Source organism: Vulpes vulpes, chromosome 1, assembly GCF_048418805.1.
Source record: "Vulpes vulpes isolate BD-2025 chromosome 1, VulVul3, whole genome shotgun sequence".
NCBI classification, from domain to species: Eukaryota; Metazoa; Chordata; class Mammalia; order Carnivora; family Canidae; genus Vulpes; species Vulpes vulpes.
In genome coordinates, this window is record NC_132780.1 from 11,464,027 (window position 1) to 11,489,527 (window position 25,501).

At 44.7% G+C, this 25,501-nt stretch overlaps 1 protein-coding gene across 2 annotated transcripts in view; it reads right to left on the bottom strand.

Moving 5' to 3' along the window:
- Positions 1-7,680: 7,680 nt before the first annotated feature.
- Positions 7,681-25,501, bottom strand: part of LYPD5 (LY6/PLAUR domain containing 5) — a 57,482-nt gene continuing 39,661 nt past the window's right edge. Inside the window, exons 1-5 of one of the 2 annotated variants that reach the window (XM_072754500.1) lie at positions 11,531-11,657; positions 9,534-9,662; positions 9,058-9,234; positions 8,696-8,842; positions 7,681-8,498 (exon numbers count right to left, since the gene is read on the bottom strand). In XM_072754500.1, coding sequence (XP_072610601.1) covers positions 8,239-8,498; positions 8,696-8,842; positions 9,058-9,234; positions 9,534-9,662; positions 11,531-11,588 — 771 coding nt within the window. In that variant the 5' untranslated portion in view covers positions 11,589-11,657 and the 3' untranslated portion in view covers positions 7,681-8,238. Of the gene's footprint in view, positions 8,499-8,695; positions 8,843-9,057; positions 9,235-9,533; positions 9,663-11,530; positions 11,658-25,501 lie in introns of those variants that run through there. The other variant, XM_026014072.2, reaches the window with a different exon arrangement.

Sequence of the window (25,501 nt, forward strand, 5' to 3'; positions counted from 1 at the left end):
TTCTGTATCTTATCGGCCTTGTTTCTCAGTTTCTATCTCCAGGTGTTTTGTTTTTTTTTTGTTAAAATTTTATTTATTAATGAGAGAGAGAGAGAGAGAGAGGCAGAGACACAGGCAGAGGGAGAAGCAGGTTCCATGCAGGGAGCCCGACGTGACGTGGGACTCCATCCCGGGACTCCAGGATCAGGCCCCGGGCCGAAGGTGGCGCTAAACCACTGAGCCACCCAGGCGGCCCATATCTCCAGGTTTTTGTCTCCAAGTGCATACCTTTTTCTTTCTCTCTGTTTTTGTTTACTTTGTCCATTATATATCTTTGTTTTCCACCAATTAAAAATGATGTACATTATGTTACATCATATATACATTAAATTATGTTTATAATTTAATATATATACTATTTAGTATAAAACTGAATAATTATATCTCACAGTCTGGGAGTCGTGACCACTGAATATTTTTGTGTAGACTACAGCCTGAGTCAGGGATGGACCTGTGTTCACGTCTAGCTCTGTGATCCTTAGCTGTGTGTCCTGTAAAAAGGGGATGATACCTATGTCACAGGAATGCTTGAGAATTAAATGAATATCCACAGTCCTCAACACAAGACCAGATATGTGTTTTGTTGTTGTTTTGTTTTTAGAGGGTAGAGCAGCAGAGGGGGAGAGAGAGAATCATATGCAGGCTCCATGCCCAGTGCAGAGGGGACTTGACCTCACAACCTTGAGATCATGACCTCAGCTGGTCATGTTCAAGAGTTGAGTGCTTAACTGACTGAGCCACCCAGGCACCCCGGACCTGGTATACATTAAGCACTTGGGGTAGATTGTCTCTAAAGCTTGCAGCCAATATTTCCTCCTGTCTGTGCTGGCATGTGACTTCAATCTGGCTGACTTGTTTGTTGCAGAAATGATACTTGGTCTGCTTGAGGTCCAGTTGTTCAGAAAACTAGAAGCCTCTCCTTTTGTTCTCTTAGAACTCTAAGACTACCACGCTGTGACGAAGCCCATGGAGAGGCCATGCAGAGGAGAATCAAGCCACCCTGGCCAAAAGCCCAGTCTAGCCCCAACTGAATAAAGCAGCATGAGTAACCTCTAGAGAGGCAAGCAGAAGTGCCCAATCAACCCTCAGGATCACTAGAAATAATATACTTTTTATTTTGTTTTGGGTGCCTGAGTGGCTCAGGTGGTTAAGCATCTGCCTTTGTCTCAGGTCATGATCTCAGAGTCCTGGGATCAAGTGCCGCCTCCACCTCCTGCTCATCAAGGAGTCTACTTCTCCCTCTGCCCCTCCTCCACTCGTGCTCTCAGCTCTCTCAAATAAATAACGTCTTTTTTCAAAGACACTAGATTTTGTAGTGGTTTGTTACACAATAATAATAAATATCATACTATTTTGTTCTCTTTCATGTTTGAAGTTTTCCATAATAAAAAGATATGTATACATATGAATATGTATATAGTTGACCCTTGAGGAATGGGGGCATTAGAGGTACGGTCCCCACACACAGTTGAAAAATCCACACATAACTTTTGACTTCCCCCAAACTTAACTACTAATAGCCTACTGTTGACTGGAAGCCTTACTGACAGCATAAACAGTTGATCAACACATATTTTGTATGTTATACATATTATATACTGTATTCTTAGCTAGAGAAAAAATGTTAAGAAAACCATCTGGAAGAGAAAATACATTTATAGTACTGTATTTATAAAAAAAATCTGTGTTTAAGTGAATCTGCACTGGTCAAACCCACATTGTTCAAAGATCTATATATATATATATTATATCATATATATCAATATATATATTCCGCATATATAATGGAATAGATAATAGAAATTGTACTTTATAAATTGCAGATGGTATCATTTTGCTTCTCTTTTCGCCTCTGGGTCTTTCTGTACTCTTCCAATCTCTGTGTTTCATACCTTTCCTCTCTCTTTCTCTCTGCATGTCTAGTCCTATCTTACCAAAACTATTCCTGCCACTTTCCCCCTCCATCTACTTTGTTCTATCACATTGGCCTTCCTGTTGATCCACAAACCTGCCAAGCTCTTTCCTGCCTCAGAGTCTTGGCGCTGGCTTGTCCCTCTGCCCGAGTGCTTTGATCTCCGATCTCCTCGTGAATCATTCTCTTATGTCATCCAGTCCTTTGCTCAGATATAGTCCTCTTTCTTGACCATCTCTTTAAAAATGATCCCCTCCTCTATAAAGAATCATGTATCCTATTTAATTGTTTTGTCTTCATGGCACTTGGGATTATCTAAATAATCCTATTTTCTTATTTGTTTAATTGCTTAGGACAGGGATTTTGTCATCCCCAGTGTTCAGAACAGTGTGTGGCAATAGGAGACCCCCAATGGATATTTGTGAAAGGAATGTTCTTATTCAATGGTACTGATTGGCTGTCCTTTGACTCTACCCTCTTCCTGTTCCACACTATCCTGGAGGTGGGAAGGATGTCATTTCTTCATTTCCCTGTCCTGTGTCCCTCCACCCCAATTTGTTAAGTTTCGGTCTGTGGCTCTGAGACCCAAAGCTACAGATCTGTCCTTGGTGCTGAATAGGGCTCCCACTTCCATTGAGCTGGAGAGGTCAGATGAATCTTGGGAAAGGAGTGATGCGTATATGATCCGTCCAGGCATTGGGACATCTGGATCACTGAGAAAAGGCATACATCTGAGTTCCTAAGGGAAGGAATGCCCAGGGCACTGTGCATTCAGTAGGTATTTGTCTTAACTATTTACATGCTTATCTATTCACATATACATACATTCATACATATATACTTTTATTTTGGAAAACTTCAAACATACAGAAGTGAAAAGAAGAGTATAATAAACCACCATGTACCCACTTAACAACTACCAACTCATGGCTAATTGCATTTCACCTCCACCCACTTCCTCACTTCCTCTATTATTTTAATGCAAATCCCAGACATGATATCATTTAATTATATGTCGTATTTTGAATTTTGTTTCTTTTCATTCAGTTACAGCTTACACACTGTAAGGTTTGAAAATCTTAAGCACGCAGATTGATGCAGCTCTCTCTGTGTATGGGCATGTGTGACCAGCACCTGATCAAGCCATAGGGCATCTCTCTTGTCACAACAGGGTTTCTTGTTCTTGCTCCCAACTGACACACCAGGGATGGTCACTATTCTGACTTCTATCACCAAAGATTAAAAAGCCACCATATGGGAGTCCAAAGACCTGGGCTCTGGCCTTAACTTTGCTGTTGGCATTATTTTTTTTGTATGAAATGTACATACGTGCAGAAAGTACATAACATTCAGAGGTATATTTTGGACAAATAGTCATATTGTGAACCCCCATGAAATCACCCTGGGCACCCAGAGAGAATATTGTTATATTGTTCCTCCCTAGAACCTTTCTTGGTGTTCCTTTGTGACAACAATCCTTTCCCAATTTCCAGAGGAAACCACTACCTCCACTTATGGGAAGTTTACTCCTCCTAACCCACAGCCCTCACACACTCTGTTTTCTTTTTCCCTCCTTCTCCCTCCAACCCTTCAACACTCAATGGACCCTGGCCCTGAATGAGAGACCAGTCTCCTCTCTCTTTTCCCTGCCTCCAGTCTTACTCCCCCTAGTCTGTCCCCTGCATGGTCTCAGGGAGAGCTTCCCATCACTGGGCTTCCACCATGCTGTTCCCCTGCTCTAAGTCCTTCCATAGATCCCCATTGGCTGTAGGGACAAGTTCAGGGAACTCTGTCTTCACCTGACACTTTAAGCCCTTGGGGACCCTGCCACTCTCTTCATCCTCATTGTCCCTCCTCACACTGTATATACAACCCAAGCCTTTGTGAGTACTGTCCTTCCTACCTGGAATGCCCTTCCTCTGGCTGCTTTGCCAATTCCTATTAGTTATTTAGATATCTTTTCAGAGATTAATTCCTGTCAATAGCCTTCCCTGGTCTTCCCCTTTGGAGCTCCCTTAGCGCCCTCATACCTCATACTTTACCACTTGTGAGACTCAGGGTTTTTCACTGTCTCCTTCCAGACCAGGACAGCAGGGTTGGATCTGACTCATTACTGGGTCCCTGGCATCATCAAGGTCAGAATAGATGATAAATGTTTTTTGACTGTCCCTCCCTGCAGGTCTCTCTGTATCTTACTTGTGCCTGCCTTTGTTCTGCTGTCTTCTTGCAATTTACCAAACATTTCCTGAGGCCTTGGCATGGGCTTGTCCCTCTGCCTAAATGTTGTTCCGCACTCTGTCCACACGATAACCTTCTACTCATCCTTCAGGACCCAACACAGGTTTTGTCCTCTATGTAGCCATCCTGATGCTCCATTGCCTCAACCCTCAATCAGAGGTATCTTCTTTACCTATTAGCTTCTAATCCAACCACTCCCTATTTACCCACCCACCCCCAATCTATTGGAGGTCTATGGCCATCTGGGTGCTAGCCTGTGTCTACCATCAAACCAAGAAGTCCTCCAGGGTAGGATTCACCAGGATCTCCCAGCACAGAAGAATGAATTATAAATATTTGTGGACTCTCTCCTGAGATTACTTCTATTTTTGTGTTCTCTCTCTTTGAATTGGCTAGTCCCTATGCCTGGAACCTGGAATGCTGTTCCCTTCCCTGTCCATATGGCATGCTTTAAGACCTGTCCCCAGGTTCTCCTCCCTCTGGCAGCAGCTTTAACATATTCCTCTCCAATTCTGTGTCCTCTTATACATGCATGTCCCTCCACCATAGGCTTGTGGCTGTCTGAGTGTGGATCTGCCTCCCTCACATCAGACTAGGAGCTCCTCCAGGCCTGGGAGTCACCTCCAGGGCCCCAGTGCCCAGTGCATGGCTGGGAACAGAGGATCACATTGAATGATGGATACCTACGTGTATAAATCTAGATTTGGTAAACTAATGCTGCTCCCTTACCACCTTTCAGCTTCATCTCCAAGATCCACATCTGAAATGGTAGATGGACAACTAGAAGATTAAGGGCTCTTCTTTCTTCTCCTATTTACATAAATTCCCTCCCCAGGACTGCACAATGTTTTCTTCTCTACTGGGTCTTCCACACAGTGTTGCTTCTGACCAGGGATCTCTTTATACAATAAATGAAGTGTGGCAATGGACTCATGCCCAAGCATTTCACTGGTCCTGTCTCATACATCTTCACCTAAAAGAATCTCACCTGATAAAACAATGGGATGACTAAGTTTATTGTTGCCTGATGGGAGTCAATACCTTGAAAGGATGGGGCTGTGTCTTATAGGGTACAGCATAAGCTTTGGGGTGATGACCATTTTACAGCCTGAGAACGTGAGTCTGGGTATCCAGGGGTGGCAGGGGATCCTCTCACTGTTACTCCTACCACTCACTTGCAGAATTTTTGCTTCCTGTTCCCCATAACCTTGAGCTTTGCTTGTTTGGAGTCTTATTTCCCAAGGAAAGAATGCTTCCACTAGAGGACACACCAGTGGTTCCACTGAATTGAAGGTGGACTACCCACTCTTGCCACAGGGATCTTTTTTAAAGATTTTATTTTATTTAATTAGGAGAGAGAGAGAGAGAGAGAGAGAGAGAGAGAGAGAGAATGAGCAGAGAGACGGGCAGAAGGAGAAGGAGAAGCAGGCTCCCCTCTGAGCAGGGAGCCAGATGTGGGGCTTGATCCTAGGACCCTGAGAGCATGACCTGAGCCGAAAACAGATGCTTAACTGACTGAGCCACCCAGGCACCCCAGTCATAAGGATCTTTTTAAAATGTAAAGCATGTACACAAGGGGACATGCTATATGACTCCATTTATGTGATGTTCAATATTAGGCAAAATTGATGTATGATAGAAGCCAGAGTAGTGGCTACCTCCAGGATAGGAGGTGCCTGTAAAGGGCTATGTGGCAGGCTTTGTGGACAGGACCAGAAATATTCTGTATCTTGATCTAGTGGAGGTTCCTCAGGTGTATACATATGGAAAAATGGCACATTGTGCATTTTACTATATGTTATATATTATATGTAATTATATACACATATCATTATATGGATATATTACAATATGTAACATTATGTACATACTACATAAGAAATAATAATATACTATACATATAATATATGACATATATCATATGAAACATGGTAGCTCCCTGCTATAAATTCTCCAATGAATTCTGTACCGGTGTGGGATCAACCAGAAAAACAGAACTAGCTGGAGATATATATTAAGCTAAGAGATTTATGGCAAGGCTTATGTGATTGTGTGGCCTGGCCAGGTGAGTTCAAAATCCATAGGGCAGGCTGTCAGAAGAGGCAGGCTGGAACTCCTGGGCATGGGCTGAAGATGCTGTCCATAGGCAGATTTCTTTTTCAGGCAGGCCTCAGCTCTGCTTTTAAGGCACTTTCAGCTGGCTGACCCAGGCCCACCTAGATGATTTTGGATAATCTCCCTGATTCACAGTCAACTGACCATGAACTACAATCACATCTACAAAATACCTTTGCATTTATGCTGAGATTAGTGTTTGAGTGACTAACTGAGACTGTATGTAGCCTAGCAAGTGGACCCATCAGATTGACCATCTCAGCTTCAAACCACATTTGCAATAAAAATCCAAAGTCTTCTTCCACACTAGAAAGATCAGTTCTTTGAAGGTAGGGACTTTTGCCTGTTTCCGTTCACTGATGAATGCCTGGAAACTAGGACGGTGTCTGGCATACTATAGGTGCTCAGTAAATGTGATGAATGAATGGATATTGACTTTCAGCTTCTACTCTATGTCAGAATGTGTAGACATCTAGAAAACTTCTCCTCTTGACCTCACAGGAGGGTAGGAGCATCTCTGAGATGACTTGTCTTCATAAGGCTTCCCATTAAGGAAGTCAGAAGATGCAGGGATCAATCCTTGCTCTGCCACTTACTCTGAAAATCACTGCCTCTCACTGTGTCTTGGGCAACTTGTTTGCCTAATGGCAATGCAACTCCCTTTCTTGTGTGCCTTTCTGACTCATTGGGAGGATTAAGTGGGGAACAGGATGTGAAAGGACATTGTAGAGCATGTGCACAAGAGGACATACTGTGGGATTCCATGTGTGTGAAGTCCATGAGTTTATGTATGTATCCACCTGCCCTGTGTTCCTTCCTACCTCCAGACTTGTGTCCATGCTGTCTCTTCCACCTAGAAAGTCCTTCCTCCTGTTGGTCTTTGCCAAGACCTCTTTATCCTAGGGGCAGCTGAGTGGCTCAGTGGTTGAGTGTCTGCCTTTGAGTCTCACATAGGGTTCCCTCCCTCTGCCTATGTCTCTGCCTATCTCTCTGTGTCTCTCATGAATAAATAAATAAAATATATAAAAAAGGAGCTCTTTATCCTTTAGGAGTTTGCTTATGATTCACTTCTTCCAGGATATCTTCCCCAGTCTCCACAGGTTGGTGAATTTTTCCGGGTTCAGCCTCGCCTCGAGTGCTTTTCTGTCAAATTAATCAAGACTTGCATGTTTGGAAGGTAGAATTGCCTAGCAAATGATGGGGTTGAGAGGCACACTCCTGGCTCTTAATTCACCAGATACATGAGCTTGAGCAAGTGGCTTCACATCTCATTTGCTCATGGGCATCATAATAGTCCACTCACGCTGGACAGGCTATTGTGTCCCAACAAGTCCCTGTTCATCTCATTAAATTCTGACCATCACCACCTCAAAGTAGGGCTTGTCATTATTGTAGGTTTTATTTTCACCTCTGCCTTATAGGCGAAGAAGCATGTGTAGAGAGATTGAGTAACTAGCCACAGGCTAGATGGTAGAGCTGGGATTCAAACCCATGCAGTCTGGCTCCAGAGTTTTGGTTCCTAGCTTCTAGGATATGCTGCCTCTTGAACTTCTCATGTTGATATGAATAAAGACATTATCATAGTTCCCCGCTGGCTCCAGAAGCACAGCAAGGAAACTGGGTTGTGGGGTGCCAGGGCTTCACTGGTGCTCAGTAATAGCTATTGTCAGAATTGCTCTTCATGTGGGCAAAGATGTGGCTGTTTCTCCCCACCCTGGGATGATGGGGACCTTTCCCAATTTGTCCCAGGTCTGCTGATCAGGTATGGACAGGATGGGGGTGGGGAAGTGGGGGGTGGGTAGCAGAGAGAGACAGGAGTGCAACTCCTGTTTGACAACATTTCCCAGTGAGCCACATTACAGAGGCTGAAGTTGCGAGAAGCAGGGGCATGCCTGCCCCCAGCATCCTGCTCATAAAGAGGCTGGAGGGGCTGTTTAAGGGAGAGGCACAAGGGGTCCTCCCAGAGTGCCAACCAGCAGGGGGACCATGAGGAGCAGGGCCATGATGTGGGGCGCCTGGGAAGGGGTGGTGGCTGAGGCAGAGGTGAAGGGCTGGGTCACCGAGTCCTTGTTGCAGAGGTGCCCCTCACAGCAGGAGCCCTGGAGGTCGATGTTTGTCCAGGGGCTGGAGGTGCCCTTGATGGTACAAGAGGGCCGGTGGCAGGTTCTGATGTACACAGGGACTGAGAAATTGCCTGGAGGGGAGAGGGCAGCGAGGAGAGGGTTAGAATGGAGAGAGGCAGCTGCACTTGAACCTCCACCTCAGAGCCACGCCTCCCCCTTCAGACCAATGGCCATGTCTCCTTGTCAGGCCTGTCTAGTGACGCTACCCTCAGGCCTGCCCTGCCTTCACATCCTTTGCCCAGGCTCTGCCCTGCCCCCAGCCCCTCACCGACGGTCATTTGGCCATTGCCCTGAAAGCAGACGCTTTGGTCCTGGTGACAGCGGACTTGTCGGGACTTCTCTGGGGTGCAGTCCTCCGGGTGGATCCCCAAGCAGGCGTAGCATTCCGTGCCGCTGAGATTTGGCGGGTTGGGCGCTGGCATGAGAGCGTAGACGCACACTCAGGCAATGATTGCGACGTACGGTCGTGGGGGTTGCGCACTGCATCGGGGCGCCCGCCTCGCCTCACAGACTAGAAAGCCTGAATCGCAGCCCGCGGGAGGAGGCGCCCAGTGGAGGCCACGCCCCTTCCCCCGCCGGGGTCGGGGCCCCTCCCAGCCCACCCCGTGCCCACCCCGCCCTCCGGCTCACCGGGGCTCAGATTGGGGATGGAGTCGTGGGTCACGAGGTTGGCGTTGCACAAGTCAGTCGTGCAGCCGCGCACCACCGAGTAGTCAGGCGGCAGCGCGCGGTCGTCGAACAGCGTCTGGCCCGTAGGCGGGCCGGTCCAGCAGCCCTTCTGCACCAGGGTCACTGAGGCGCGGTACCCTGGGGCGGGAGGGGACGGGGGCCTGGGGCGCTCCTCCGGGTCTCTAACCTCCTCGTCCTCTATCTCACTCTCCTCTCTCGCACTCACCTCGCCTCTCCCTGCTGCCCTTCCCTCTCCTCCTTCTCTCCCTGAAACTCCCTTCCCCTACTCCCCCTTGCCCTCCCCTGCCCCCCTCCTCCGGGCTCCCAGAGTCTCCTCCTGCCCCACCGCGCGCCCCTCTCCCACCCCAGTCTTTCTCTCTCCCCTCTTTCCTCCTCCCTCCGTCCACCTCCGCCCCTTGCCACTTCCTGTCCCTCACCAGTGTCCAGGGACAGGACAGCCTCAGAGCATCCGTGCTGACAGGAGACATTGTGGAATTTCATGCCGCTGAGGTCAAAGGGCCCGAAGTAGATGTGTTGAAAGCTGTAGCATTGCTGGGCCTGGGACGCTGAGGAGAGAAGAGGGGTGGATGGGGTGAGAGGAGCTTGGGGGGGGGGGACGTGAGCCTGGTCCAGGAACTCCCCCCACCCCCATCCTCAGCCCCCTAGCAAACGACAGCCTCGCAGCCAGGGGCTCTGCTCTGAGGGGAGCCAGGCCTTGGTGCCTAGAGAGAACTAGGGTTTGCTGCCGTGCTTGGTCACCACAGCCTCCACCTTCTAGCAGAATACTGGCCTCTGTGCATCTGCCAGTCCAGTTTCCCTCCCCAAGCTGTTCTGGATCTCCACCCTCTTCCAGGAAGCCCTCTAAGATTTAAATAAAGGAGGAAGTGATTCACTCCTGCTCTGCCAGCCTCTCTGCCAAATTCAACTCAGGATGTCCAGTAGCACTAAAAGGCTGTGGGTAGAAAACAGGCTCCAGCATAGGCAATGGGCTGTGCAATCTTATACTGCAAATATATGCATATAGGCAGCCCCAGTGAGACAGACACACACAAAACACTTAAAACAGTGACATAAATACAAAGTAACTAAATTGACACGGGCTTATGCAAATCTCACAAACACATACAGAGTATCCTGAGCTTCAACAGCAGAGTTCTACAATCACACTTAAAAGCAGGCCCTCCAGTGGAAACTCTCCCAACCTAGACATATGCAAGATCATACTAGCAGACAGAAAAATGTGTGGAACAAAACAGAAACAAAAGCAACATGCAGAGAGACCCAGGGACATAGGAAGTCATACCCAGAGAGAGACAAATATAGTCTTAAGAATCATAGACATGCAAATAATATGAGAGACCACAACTAGGCAAAGTTAGAGATACAGAAAAGAGACCTACAAAAACATAAAAAAGATTTTATTTATTTGAGAGAGAGAGAACGTGAGCACAGGAGCAGGAGGAGAAACAGATGGAGAGGGAGATGCAGACTCCCCATGGAGCACAGAGCCCAGTGCTTGATCCCAGGACCCGGGGATCATGACCTGAACCAAAGGGAGATGCTTAACCAACTGAGCCACCTAGGCACCCCGCCCCCCCAAGAACATACAATTTTAAACCATAGACAGATACAAGACACAGAGAGACATGGGGCACAGACACACAGAGAGACAGACACACATCAAAATACCCGAACACATGAACACAGAGATAAATACAGGCCTGCCAATCACAGGGATGTACAAACACAAAGAGACATGGATATACAGAATTATACACACATCTCTTTTACAAAGAAAGTGAAACTCAGAGAAAAACAGACCCATAAAGCATACTCTTGTTCACATATGAAATCTGTACGGAGAAACAGGCACATGCACACAGACCCAGCAGGCACATTCATGAAGACACGCACGTAACTCAAAGTGTCTTCCGTGGAAAAGCAGACAGATACACAATGGGCGGGGTGCAGGCTTAGCTTCCTCTCCCGCTCTGCTCCCAACTATGTCCTTGTCCTTATCCAAACTAGGGGAAGGGGTTGCCTGAGGATGAGGCCAAAGTTCTCAGTTCTGGAAAGAGCCCTCAGGGTTCCCCAGAAGTACCTCTGAAGGGGGAGTGGGCAAGGAGGATGAGAGGCTGCAGGGACGGGGAGAGAGATGCCAGAGAAGATAGATGACTGATGGGAGAACAGAGAAGACGCATGAGAAGGACACAGTCTCCAGGCTGCTCCTCCACCAAGACCCAGGATCCAGCCCCCAGCCCCTCCTCCCTCAGACCTAGGAGCCCAGACCCCCAGCACCCTCCTCCCTCAGACCCAGGAGTCCAGGCCCCCAGCCCCTTCCTCCCTCAGACCCAGGAGTCCAGGCCCCCAGCCCCCTCCTTCCTCAGACCCAGGAGTCTGAGGTTCTTAACACCTATCTCAAAAGTCTGAGTACCTGTTAGGTGGAACACAGTCCCAAAGAGACAGAGCAGGATGGTTCTGGGGGCTCCCATTGTCAGCTGTGGAGCTGAGCTGAGACACCCAGGACAGCTCCTCCTGCTCTGATTTCTGTCTGGCTGGTTCTCCCTGCTGAGCCCCAGGCATCCCGGCTCTCCAGCCTGCCCGGGATTCCTCCACCCCCGCCCTTCCTGGTCTCCTCCTAGATAATCATGATGGGGCCATGATGAGTCCATGGTGCTGAGGAGGGAGAGGGATTGGGGTCTGGATTTCCCGGTCTGAGGGAAGAGGGAGCTAGAGTCCTATAACCTGTAATTTGGGGAATTTGTTATTTGCAGTATCTCTTTCAACCCTGTTCCCCACATTGTGTTCCAGTCTGAGGTTGGTACATATGGTCTCTTTATTTCTCTTCTCTTTCTATCCTGGAACACACATTATGCATAAACTCACACACACACACCCTCCAATGCTGGGCCCATATCTCCAGACCCAGACCAACACCATCACCTCCTCCTAGAAGCCTCTTATGACCCAGGTCTCCTCCACTCATCCACCCACTCTCAGCCTCAGGCATCTCCCTGTCACCCAGCCATGGTCACCCTATCTGTCTCCCCTGTCAGGCTGAGAACTCCTCAGAGGCCTCGGGGATGTTTGCAATGTTGTATGAATGAATGAACCAATGAATATACAAACAGAGAAGCAGAGAGAGACAGACAGACAGATGGGGAGGCAGTGACACACAGAATGCAAAGACAGTCATATCCAGTGTGGACAGATGTAACTGTAGACACCCAGACAAACCCAGACCTGAAGAGAGGCACCCTGATGAACAGGACATAATAAATATTTATTTATAAATGTTTATTAGATTACTAAATGAATGAATAGAAAAATATTGGAGGAGATAGAGACACAGGCAGAAAACCAGAGGAACACACTGTTCCCCGAGAACACAGACAGACCCGTGGGCAGAGGGGGACATACAGACGGATGCCCCCGCAGGCAGCTGGAGCTGGGGTAGAGACCCCAGTCAGCACCTCCTGACCTGTCTCACTTCTGCCTCTTGGTGGAGCTACCTGCTGGGACCACACCCTTCACTGTGCCATGCAGGGTGGGCACCAAGCATGTGCAGAGACCTAGATTCATAGACCCACAGACGGATGGGACAGGGCTGACATAATGGCAGTGACCATTAATGGTCCCGGAGCTTCACTAAATTTTCCTTCCTGGCTACAGGCCTTTGACCTCCCTCTCCTTAGGGCATTTATTTTAGAAAACTTGGTGTTGTGAATTCTTTCTCTGTCTCTTTGAAATGTGGGTAAATCTTCTTCTAGTCTCTTAGCAGCTTTACAACCTGGAAGGCCATTCTCAGGGACCTGGGAGCCCTCCCTTCGAAAAATCATCCTCGAGGGAGATAGCACCCTGTCTCCCAGGCTCTGTGGGAGGGTAGGAGCTGAAATTGAGTAGAAGATAGTTTGCAAACACAGATGGCCTGATCTCAGAGAAAAACACCTGGAAACTCAGAAATAATAGTGTGCTGGACACATCCCATGGACCCCCCCCCCCCCCCCCCACTGTTGAGTAGCACTGTTCCACTAGCCCATCCAGGGCTTAAAATCCTTACCATGTTTTGTTTTGGTGGAGTCAAGCTCAGTCTCTCTCCTCTGTTGGGTATAGTTTGTTTGTTTTTTAAGTAGGCTCCACACCCAGCATAGAGCCCAACATGGGACTTGAACTCATGACCTGAGCCAAGATCAAGAGTCAGACACTTAACCAACTGAGCCACCCAGGTGCCCCTGCCATCCTCTTGAACGAAGTCTCCTGTGCCTGTTTAACTTTGTTTGGTTCAATTTTTTCTGTGACAGCAGACACCCAGGCATGGTAGACATTCACCAGATTCTGGACTCTCATAGGCATGGTCATCTTCTTGCCAAATCACGGCCTCTCCCAGCAAGCATCACTTCCTCAAACCTGTTCTGCATCCAAATTAATCTTCCCACAGCCCTGTTCCTGCCCTAGGCTCTCTGCTGGGTGCTAGCCACACAGGGGCAGGGTGGAGCTAAGGGCCCCTGGAGAGCAGACACTGGCCAAGGAAGGAGGCTGGCTTTTCTGAAGCCCCTGTGGATGGTAGAGGCTTTGGAGGTGTTCACAGTAGTTCACAGTTTCAGAGATTGAGGCTTGAAGAATCATCAGACCAGCCAGTTTATTGTGTGAATGTGTGTGTGTGTATGTGTGTGTGTATGACAGTGTGTAAGTGACTGTGTGAGTGTGTGGCTGTGTGTATGTGATTTTGATTCTGGGTCACCTTTAGGTACTTTTGGAGGCAGTGAGATATTAGGTGGGAAGCTCTCCATTGCAGAAGGTAATCAAGCAGAGACCTGGTGATCTAGGTCTAGGGATTTGGGCAAGGCTCTTATACCCATATGGGGCTAGACAACATGAACTCTGAGCTCCCTGTGAACCTAGGGATTTTTTTTTCAACTTTTATTTATTCATTTATGATAGTCACAGAGAGAAAGAGATAGAGAGAGAGAAAGAGAGAGAGAGACGCAGAGACACAGGCAGAGGGAGAAGCAGGCTCCATGCACCAGGAGCCCGATGTGGGATTCGATCCCGGGTCTGCAGGATCACGCCCTGGGCCAAAGGCAGGCGCCAAACCGCTGCACCACCCAGGGATCCCACCCAGGGATTTTTATTTCAGTAATAAACTTTAGTAACCAAATAATTATTTAAAAGATTGGGTGGAAACTGAGGATGTTTGCTGGTAGACATTAAGGTGCTGTTTTTTTTTTTAAGGTGCTGTTTTTAAAACTTTTTACCATTAGAGATTTTCAAACATACACGAACCTGCAAAGAACAGCATGCTCACCACTAAGACTCAAAAAATTTTAACATATCACTTGTGTTATACTTTCTTTCTTTGGTGCTTATAGGGCATTGAATTGCATTCCTGCAGTATTTTACCTTAAATATTAATTTCACTTAAAACACCATTTAAGAGTAAATGATTTTCAAAGTGTGCCTTTGGTTTATGTTCTAAGTTACAAATCTTTATGAATGTCATGAGCAGTTTCTAAAAGAGGGTCATTTGCTACCTCAAATTGAATTCCTGATGCTATGATGCCACCAAATCAGTTTTCTCTTTGCATACTGAACAGTTTCAAATTTATTTTCAATAAATGTATTTTCATAACTACCGTACAATCTACCTACGAACTACCCTACGATCCAGCAACTGCACTACTAGGTATTTACTCAAAGAATACAAAAATACAGATTTGAAGGGGTAAATGCATCCTGATATTTATAGCAGCATTATCAACAATAGCCAAATCATAGGAAGAGCCCAAGTGTCCAACGACAGATCAATGGGTAAAGAAGAAGTGGTTTATATACACAATGGAATATTATTCAGCCATCCAAAAGAATGAAATCTTGCCGTTTGCAATGACATAGATGGAGCTAGGATATGTTATGCTGAATGAAATAAGTCAGTCAGAGAAAGACAAATACCATATGATCCTACTCATGTGGAATTTAAGAAAGAAAACAGATGAACATAGGGAGAGGGGGGAAAGAAAAAGGAGAGAGGCAAACAAACCATAAGAGATTCTCAACAATAGAGAACAAACTGAGGGTTGCTGGAGGGGAGGTGAGTGGGGATGGGCTAGATGGGTGATGGGTATTAAAGAGGACACTTGTGGGATCCCTGGGTGGCGCAGCGGTTTGGCGCCTGCCTTTGGCCCAGGGCATGATCCTGGAGACCCGGGATCGAATCCCACATCAGGCTCCCGGTGCATGGAGCCTGCTTCTCCCTCCGCCTGTGTCTCTGCCTCTCTCTCTCTCTGTGACTATCATAAATAAATAAAAATTAAAAAAAAATTTAAAAAAAGAGGACACTTGTGATGAGCAATGGGTGTTGTACATAAGTGATGAATCACTGAATTCAGAAACCAATATTGCACTGTATGTTAATGAACAAAATTTAAATAAAAATGTATTCTCAGGGGACACTTTGGTGGCTCAGTGGTTGAGCAACTGCCTTTGGCTCAGGGTGTGATCCTAGGGTCCTGAAATCGAGTCTCACATTAGGCTCCCCAGGAGGAGACTGCTTCTCCCTCTGCCTATGTCTCTGTCTCTCATGAATAAATAAAATCTTTTAAAAAATGTATTTTCGGTATATTTGACATTTACTAGAAGTTGAAAGGTAATTGTAGAGTACTTGAATGATATTTAAAAATTCAGCAGTATACGGGTGTCTGCCTGGCTCAGTTGACAGAGCATGCAACTCTTGATCTCAGGGTTGTAAGCTCAAGCCCTATGTTGGGTGTAGAGATTACTTTAAAAATATAATCTTTAAAAAAATTAATAGTATAGCAGAAATTTTTGCTGCATTATTCATTGACCAGTTGGATTTGTTCCTCCAAGGAGAGAGAAGGGGAGACTAATCAGGAGGTGGTACCTTAGAGTCTCTGATCCAGCCCCCGCTGCCTACTGGATCATCTGTCTGGATGTCCTCAACTACCTGATGTTTGAGTGTCTGCAGGTTCTGTTTGAATGCCTTAAGGATGTTTTCAAGATCTCCTATTGTATTCCATAAGCTTCCATGAACCTTTCAATTTTCATGCACATACAAATACTTGACCTCTCAAATGATTTTCCCCTCAGGTTTGGTTTGTGCAGCAGTTTAGTAAATGTATCATTGTCTGTCTCCCCAAAGTGAACAAAATTCTCTAAGGTGTTTACACATAGGAATAGGTACTGTCCTGAAATCTGCCTATCTAGCAATAATTTTTAACTGATTTGTTAACTACAAGCAGGCTTTGTAGCCAAAATAATGGAGAAATACCCTAGCGTTCTTACTTTATTCAAAATGATTCCATAAATGAAACATGCTATGATTATAAGATTATTTAAATGCCATTCCCTAGATAATATGTAACACTACATGCGGCCAATCTTTTTTTTTTAAAAAGATGTATTTATTTATTTATTTATTTGAGAATGAAAGAGAGAGATAGGACGTGTGCATGTGAGCAGGGCTGGGGGTGGGGGTGCAGTGGGAAAGAATCTCAAGCAGACTTCCCGCTGAGCACAGAACCCAACACGGGGCTGAAAGTGGGGCTCAATCTCATGACTCTGAGATCATGACCTGAGCTGAAATCAAGAGTCAGAAGCCCAACTGACTGAGCCACCCAGGCACCCCTAAGGCCAGTCTTTATTTCTGCATAAATATTTTCTCATAAGTTATCAGAATTGTGGAGTTTTGCTCTGGAGCCCTAGTCATTGCCTTGTCAAAAATGGAATTATGTACATTGTGTGCCAATATTTTCTTTTGTTATTTCACACAGATGCTGCCTGGAGCATTGATATATATATATATTTTTTGTACCTGATCTTATTTTTTATAGTTCAGCAGTGTCAAGTATAGTATTCATACAGTTGTGCAACCCATCTCCTGGGCTTGTTCATTGTGCAACCTGAAACTCTAGGCTCTGTTTTTGGGACTACCTTCATCCTGATATGAGTATGTCCCTATTCTTACCTAAATTGGGGGAAGGGGTTGCCTAAGGATTGCCAAATTAAATGTTGGATACAGTATTGTTAACTGTAAGTATCCACCACCCTCTCTACACATTATCTTTTTTTTTTAGCTTTTTTAAAAAAGATTTATTTATTTATGAGAGAGAGAGAGAGAGAGAGAGAGAGAGAGGCAGAGACACAGGCAGAGGGAGAAGCAGGCTCCATGCAGGGAGCCCGACGTGGGACTCGATCCTGGGACTCCAGGATCACGTCCTGGGCCAAAGGCAGGCGCCAAACCGCTGAGCCACCCAGGGATCCCCACCCTCCTTTTTTTTTTTTTTTTTTTTTTTTTTTTAACAATAGGCTCCATGCCTAGTGTGGAGCACAATGGGTGGGTTTCAGCTCACAAAAGATCAAGACCTCAGCCAAAATCAACAGTTTTTTTTCTCTTGAGTACAAATGATTTTTGCACATTTTACTCTGTCAATATGCTGACAGTATACAAATCAAAAGTAATAAGCAATTTGAAATTATCTCTTACATTTACTTAGCATACAGCAGGTATTGGATGAGATGCTGCAAGCATGTTATATTACTTCTTTTTTTAATTTATTTTTTATTGGTGTTCAATTTGCCAACATATAGAATAACACCCAGTGCTCATCCCATCAAGTGCCCCCCTCAGTGCCTGTCACCCAGTCACCCCCACACCCCCGCCCCCCACCTCCCCTTACACCACCCCTAGTTCGTTTCCCAGAGTTAGGAGTCTCTCATGTTCTGTCTCCCTTTATAATATTTCCCACTCATTTTCTCCCCTTTCCCCTTTATTCCCTTTCACTATTTTTTATATTCCCCAAATGAATGAGACCATATAATGTTTGTCCTTTTTTAAAGATTTTATTTATTTATTCATGAGAGATGCACACACAGAGAGAGGCAGCGACATAGGCAGAGGGAGAAACAGGCTCCATGCAGGGAGCCCGATATGGGACTCGATCCTGGGTCCCCAGGATCACACCCTGAGTCAAAGGCAGATGCTCAACCGCTGAGCCATGCAGGCGTCCCAGAAATCACGAGTTGGTGCTCAACTGACTGAGCCACCTAGGTGCCCTTACACATTCTCTTTTTCAAGTGTATTTTTTTCCATCTCCAGAGAAACAAAGATTAATTATAGGATACTTTGAGATGAAATAAAGTTACCCGAATCTGATAATTTATTCCCTAGTTGGAAGAATTTGTGTGAAGTGATGTTTCTGTCTACCACTATGTCTTTCAAAAGTTAAAATTTCTTGGGCAGCCCTGGTGGCTCAGCGGTTTAGCACTGCCTTCAGTCCAGGGAGTGATCCTGGAGAACTGAAATGGAGTCCAAGTCAGACTCCTTTGCATGGAGCCTGCTTCTCCCTCTGCCTGTGTCTCTGCCTCTCACTCTCTGTGTCTCTCATGAATAAATAAATGAAATCTAAAAAAAAAAAAAAAAGTTAAAATTTCTTGGGGTGCCTGAGTGGCTCAGTCGGTTAAGCGTTAGGTCTTGATCTCAGGTTCCTGAGTTTGAGCCCATTGTTGGAGTCTACGTGGAATGTGGAGCCTGCTTTAAAAAAGAAGTTAAATTTTCATATTTAAAGTGAATAATTCTTGGGCAACCCTCTTGGGCCGCCTCCCTTTTTGGGGGCTTTGTACTATGACTCAATAAACTTTACTATCACTCAATAGACTTTGCTTTGCTGCCCACTAGAAAAAAGTGAACAGGGATCCCTGGGTGGCGCAGCGGTTTAGCGCCTGCCTTTGGCCCAGGGCGCGATCCTGGAGACCTAGGATCAAATCCCATGTCGGGCTCCCGGTGCATGGAGCCTGCTTCTCCCTCTGCCTATGTCTCTGCCTCTCTCTCTCTCTCTCTCTCTCTCTCTGTGTGACTATCATAAATAAATAAAAAAAAAAGTGAACAATTTTTAAGATTTTAAGTGTTTAATATTCAAATGCTGACATTTTGAGAACCTAAATTTAGGAGTCTGATATCCGAATTAGATGGTTGGATTGGCAAAAAAGTGTATTAATGAAAGGATTCTTCACTTACCCTCTTCCACTCATTTCTTAAAATTTTTCCTTCACAGTTTACATAGAGTAGAGAGTAAATTCATGTCAATCATTAATGATTTTGGATTCAGCTATATTCTGCTGAAATAACCACTGTGGAAATTTTTTTCTCCTGCTACCTTATTTTTTGAAAAAAATTATTCAATTATTTAATTAGTTCAATTAGCTATTAAAGCAAAGAGCTTTATGTTTTCTTTTTTTTTCTCTTTCTCTCTCTCTTTAAAGATTTTATTTATTCATAAGAGATACAGAGAGAGGCAGAGACATAGGCAGAGGGAGAAGCAGGCTCCACGCAGGAAGCCCGATGTGAGCCTTGATCCCAGGACTGCAGGTTCACGCTCTGAGCCAAAGGCAGATGCTCAACCACTGAACCACCCAGGCATCCCGAGCTTTCTATTTTCTAATCCTGAATATGTTTCCTTCTTGACAGATGTCAAAGAGGGTTAACATTTTACTCTAGAATCTTAACATCTTAAAATAATATGGAGATGACAAGTCATTAAAATTTAATAATAGTTAATTTCTATGCTGATGAAATTGTTAAAGCAATAATAAACAACTGCTATAATAATATAATCAACAGACTGTTGAGTAATACTCAATTTCCACCCACGTACATTCTTTGTGGATTACTAAGGGTAATTGAGCATTAATTATTATATAGTGATTCATGCCAAGTGAAAGGATTTGTGGACTTAAATTTGGAACTCAATAATTCTATTCTGGTACAGTCAATAATTAGAAAATATGAACTGTAATATAAAATATTAAATGCATCCAAAGCACAGACACCAAGAAGGTTTTTTTTTTTTTCTCATTAAACTTTTGTTTTATTTATTTATTTATTTATTTATTTTTTTATTTATGATAGTCAGAGAGAGAGAGAGAGAGAGAGAGAGGCAGAGACACAGGCAGAGGGAGAAGCAGGCTCCATGCACCGGGAGCCCGACGTGGGATTCGATTCCGGGTCTCCAGGATCGCGCCCTGGGCCAAAGGCAGGCGCCAAACCGCTGCGCCACCCAGGGATCCCCAAACTTTTGTTTTACTGAGTCTCAAAATTCTGTGGCAGATTTTTGATCCAGTTGTCTACATTGAAAAGTACTCTTAGGGATCCTTGGGTGGCTCAGTCAGTTGATTGACAGATTCTTGGTTTCAGCTCAGGTGGTGATCTCAGGGTCGTGAGATTGAGTTCTGGGTTGGGCTCCATTCTCAGCGGGGAGATTCTCCTTCTCCCTCTGCCCCTCCCACTCATGCTCTCTCTCTCTCTCTCTAAAATAAATAAATAAAATATTTTTTAAAAAATAAAAATTCCTTTATAAACAATACTGATTTTTAAAAACTAATAACCTAAGAGGCACCTGGATGGCTCAAATTGGTTAAACCTCTGACTCTTGATTTCCACGCAGATGGTGATCTCAGGTTTGTGGGATCCAGCCCTTCAACGGGCCCCACACTCAGCGAGGAGTCTACTACTTTCTTTCTCCCTCTCCCTCCACCCCTCTCCACTTTTTAAAATAAATAAAGAAATCTTTAAAAAACTAATAACTTAAAACTGTCATATGCACACACAAAAACCAAATGGCCCACAAAAAATTCTCCTTTCCTTCTGAGGTTCTCAAGACGCAATGTTATCATTAACTAGTCTTTTACCGTTAAACTTAAATGGCCACTTGACACAAATAGTTCTTTTTTTTTAATATTTTTTTAAAATTTTTATTTATTTATGATAGTCACAGAGAGATAGAGAGAGGCAGAGACACAGGCAGAGGGAGAAGCAGGCTCCATGCACCGGGAGCCCGACGTGGGATTCGATTCCGGGTCTCCAGGATCGCGCCCTGGGCCAAAGGCAGGCGCCAAACCGCTGCGCCACCCAGGGATCCCGACACAAATAGTTCTGAGATCATTCTTCCACCAATGATTAGGATGGGGGTGGCAAGAATTGGGGATAATATTCATTTAGACTTCTGAGCTTTCTGGGCAGACTTGATGACCTTACCAGCTCCAGCTGTCTTCCTGCCACTGCTTTGATGACACCCACAGCAACCTTCTGTCTTATGTCATAAACAGCAAAACAGCCCAGAGGAGGATCATCATAGAAGCTCTTAACATGCATAGGCTTGTGAGGAACCATATGAACTATGACAGCATCACTAGATTTCAAGAACTTGGGACAATTTTCTAGCCTTTTTTTTTTTTTCCAGAATAACGATCAATCTTCTTCAACTCAGCAAACTTGCAAGCAATGTGACTCTGTGACAGTCCAGCACAAGTGCATATCCAGCACGGTTCAGGATAATCACCTGCTGCTTCCATTGGTGGGTCATTTTTTTTTGTGGGTCATTTTTGCTGTCACCAGCCACATTGCCACAACGAACATTTTTGACAGATATGTTACTGGCATTTTAGCCCATGTTGTTCCCAGGAAGAGCCTCACTCAAAGCTTCATGGTGCATTTTAACACATTTGACCTCATTTGTAACATTGACTGGAGCAAAGGTGACCACCATGCTGGATTTAAGAACACCAGTCTCCACTCAGCCCATAGGGAACAGTACCAATACACCAATTTTGTAGACATCCTGGAGGGGTAGACACAAGGACTTGTCAGTTGGACGAGTTGATGGCAGAATGCAATGCAGAGCTTCAAGCAGTGTGATTCCCCTAGCATTCCCATCTTTACAGGTGACTTTCTATCCTTCAAACCAAGGCGTGTTTGCACTTGGCTCTAGCATGTTGTCACCATTCCAACCAGAAATTGGCACATACACTACTGTGTTGGGATTGCATCCAATTTTCTTAATATAGGTACTGACTTCCTTAACAATTTCCTCAGATCTATTCTGGATGTTGTGTGGCTCAGTGGAATCCATTTTGTTAACACCAACAATTAGTTGTGTCACACCCAGCATGTAAGCCAGAAGGGCATGCTCATGGGTCTGTCTCTTATTGGAGATACCTTCTTCAAATTCATCAACAACAGTAGCAACAATCAGGACAGCACCATCAGCCTGAGATGTATCTATAATCATGTGTGTTTTTTTTAAGAGATTTATTTATTTATTCATGAGAGATGCAGAGAGAGAGGCAGAGACACAGGCAGAGGGAAAAGCAGGCTCCACACAGGGAGCCCGAAGCAGGACTCAATCCTGGGATTCCAGGACCACACCCTGGGCCAAAGGCAGGCGCCAAACAGCTGGCCACAGAGGGATCCCCTGCAATCATGGTTTTGATAAAGTCTCTGTGTCCTGAGGAATCAATGATGACCACATATTACTTTGCTGGTCTCGAATTTCCACAGGGAGATATCAATGGTTCGAGTTCATTTTCAGCTTTCAGTTTATCCAAGATCCAGGTATACTTGAAGGAGCTCTTTCTCATCCCAGCATCTTCCTTTTCAAATTTTTCAATAGTTTTTTTTTTTTTTTTATCAATCCTACCACAATTGTAGATAAGATGACCAATAGTGATAGACTTTCCCAAATCTAAGTGTCCAGTGACAACGATGTTGACATGAGTCATTTCCTTTTCCATTTTGGTTTAGGTTTAGTGGTGTTTTTCATGACACCTGTGTTCTGGGGGCAAACCTATTGTGGAAGAAAGGTGATATTTTTTAAAAGATGTTCTGCACATCAGGTGAAAAGCAAATCCTAGTGCAGAAGCACAGGCTATTTTAGACAATATGAGATCAATGAGGTCTTCCCATTTTCTTTCTTTCTCTTTTGTATTTTTTAAAATATGTTTTTATTAATTTTTTAATTCTTTTTATTGAGGTTTAATTGACATGTATAATATTAATTGCAGTTGTAAAATGTAATGACTCGGTATTTGTGTATATTGCTGATGATCACCACAATGATCACCATGATAAGTCCAGTTTACCTGTGTCCCTATAAAGGGTCCTTACATTTTCAAACTGATTTGGAAGAGGAATAGTAGCAATCAACCTTGTTGGATCAAGACACTTTGCTGCCATCTGCTGGTTTATAAATGCTGGTAAATTATAATTTACTTTGCAGTCCGCAAAAGAGTAAGATAATACACAAATATTTACAATTTTTTTCCAAAGTAATAAAGATGTTTGTGATATGAATGGCACCTCCTTAGGTATAGTGCTCTTGTGCATTGTCCAACATGAACAACTGTACATGGTGACTGTGGAAAGCCACACACAAATGGGGCAGGTGTGGGAGGAGGATTGGTTCATAACAAAGTGGAAGACAAAGCTTCTAGGAAGCGATCCACAGCCAGGAGGAGCAGAACTTGGGAATTAAATAAAAGAAAATTTTATGGCCATCTAAAGGGATGTTTGAGGTCAGGGGTAGGCAATCAAAGTGGAAGGAGTTGTTGGAAGGTGATCAGGTGTGAGAAAGGGACTAGGCTCTACCCTGCATTTACTGTGTGTTCTCAAGAGAAACCTTCTTCTTCCCTGAGTTCTTTTGCTCCCTTCAGATGTGAGGAAGGGCAGGAATTTCTGTACTCTGGGAGCCCTGACCTCTTTGACCTTCCAGGTTCCTGAGAACTAATGAGACTGAGGTTTCCAGGAATGGGTCAGAATGAAGAGTGGGATCATAGTTTCTAATTGTAGGAGGTGATATGGTTGAACTTCAGGGAGGACTTGGCTATATTTTGGCCACACCAGTGTATACACCCACCCGCAACCTGCACTGGTGGGGGGAGGGACCAGAGGATCTCAGGTGAGTGCTAGGAAGAACACTCAGAAGAGTCTCCCTGGACCCCTGAGTTCCTCCATTTCTATCCACAACTATCTATCTATCTATCTATCTATCTATCTATCTATCTATCTATCTATCATATATCATATATCATCTATTTATGAGAGAGAGGAAGAGAGAGAGAGTGCACAGTGGGGGAGTGAGAGGGAGAAGCAGACTCCCCGCTGAGCAGAGAGCCAATCACAGGGCTCTATTCCAAGACCCTAAGATCATGACCTGAGCCAAAGGCAGATGCCCAACCGACAGAGCCACCCAGACGCCCCTATCCACAATCTTCTGAATGTGCCAATATCCCTCTGTATTCCAAACTTCTCTACCTTTTCCAAGGATCTCCTTCTCTGCCCTTCCACCTCTCACCCATCATAGATTACCTCACTCCCCGTCATCCTCCTCCTCAGGCACAACCTTCTTCCTCCTACTTCTCTTTCACTTCTAGAACTATTTTCCCAGCCTTGCTTTTCACTCCCACCCACTTCCTTTCATCTCTTTCTCTTTGCTTCCTTCCAGCTTCCAACTCTCTCCAAGCTGACCTTCCCTTGCCTCTCATTTCCTGGCCCTTCTTTCCTGAGTCCATTCTACTGCCCGTTGCCTGAGGTTGCCAGATAAAATATAGGATGCGAATTTAAATGTGTATTTCTGGTAAGCAGTGGATAATTTTTAGTAGAAGTAGGTCCCAAATACTTTATGGTGCATACTTACCTAATTATCTAAAATTCAAATTTTATTAGGTGTCCTTTTTTTTTTAAGATTTTATTTTTTAAAAGTAATCCCTATACCCAACGTGGGGCTCAAACTTACAACCCCAAGATTATAAATCACATGCTCTACTGACTGAGCCAGCCAAGTGCCCCAGTGTCCTGTATTTTTATGTGCTCTATCTGGCAAGTCTACTCTTGTCTCTCCCTGATTTCTCTGGCCATGTTCATTGCATCCACGCTGGTCTCCTTGGAGTCCTTGTAGCTCTCAGGCAGGCAGTCCATTGCTCCCCCACCGCCTCCAACTCCAACCAGCTTAGCTCCTCACCAGCCACTCTGGGCCTCCTCAAAACCTATCAACAAAACTGAGACAGTGCAGGGGACCTACAGGACATCGCATAACTCTGTAGCCATTATTGGTTCTGTTTGGTTGCTACCAGGGCATATTCATTGTTATATGGTTTATTCCATCAATGTATTTGTTTATCCTTAGGTCTTTACGATGGTGACTTAATTAGTGTAGCTCTAGAATAAGTCTTGAAATAAAGTGGTATAAGTCTTCCTCCTTTTTCTTAAAGATCGTCAGGGCTACTCTAAGCCTTTCTATATAAATTTTAGAATTATCTTGTCAATTTATATTTTAAAAAGCTGGCTGGCATTTTTATTAGAATTGTGTTGAATCTATAGATTCATTTGGGGGAGCACTGACAGGTCAACAATACAGAGTCTTCCTATCCATGAATATGATATATCTGTCCATTTATTTATGTCTTCAATTTTTCAAAGCCAGTATTTTATAGCATTTGCTGTAGGCCTTGCCTATCTTCCATTAGTTTTAATGTTTTTAAAATTCAATTATAATTGACATACACTATGATACTAGTTTCAGGTGTGCAAGATAGTGTTCAACGTTTTTATGCATTATGA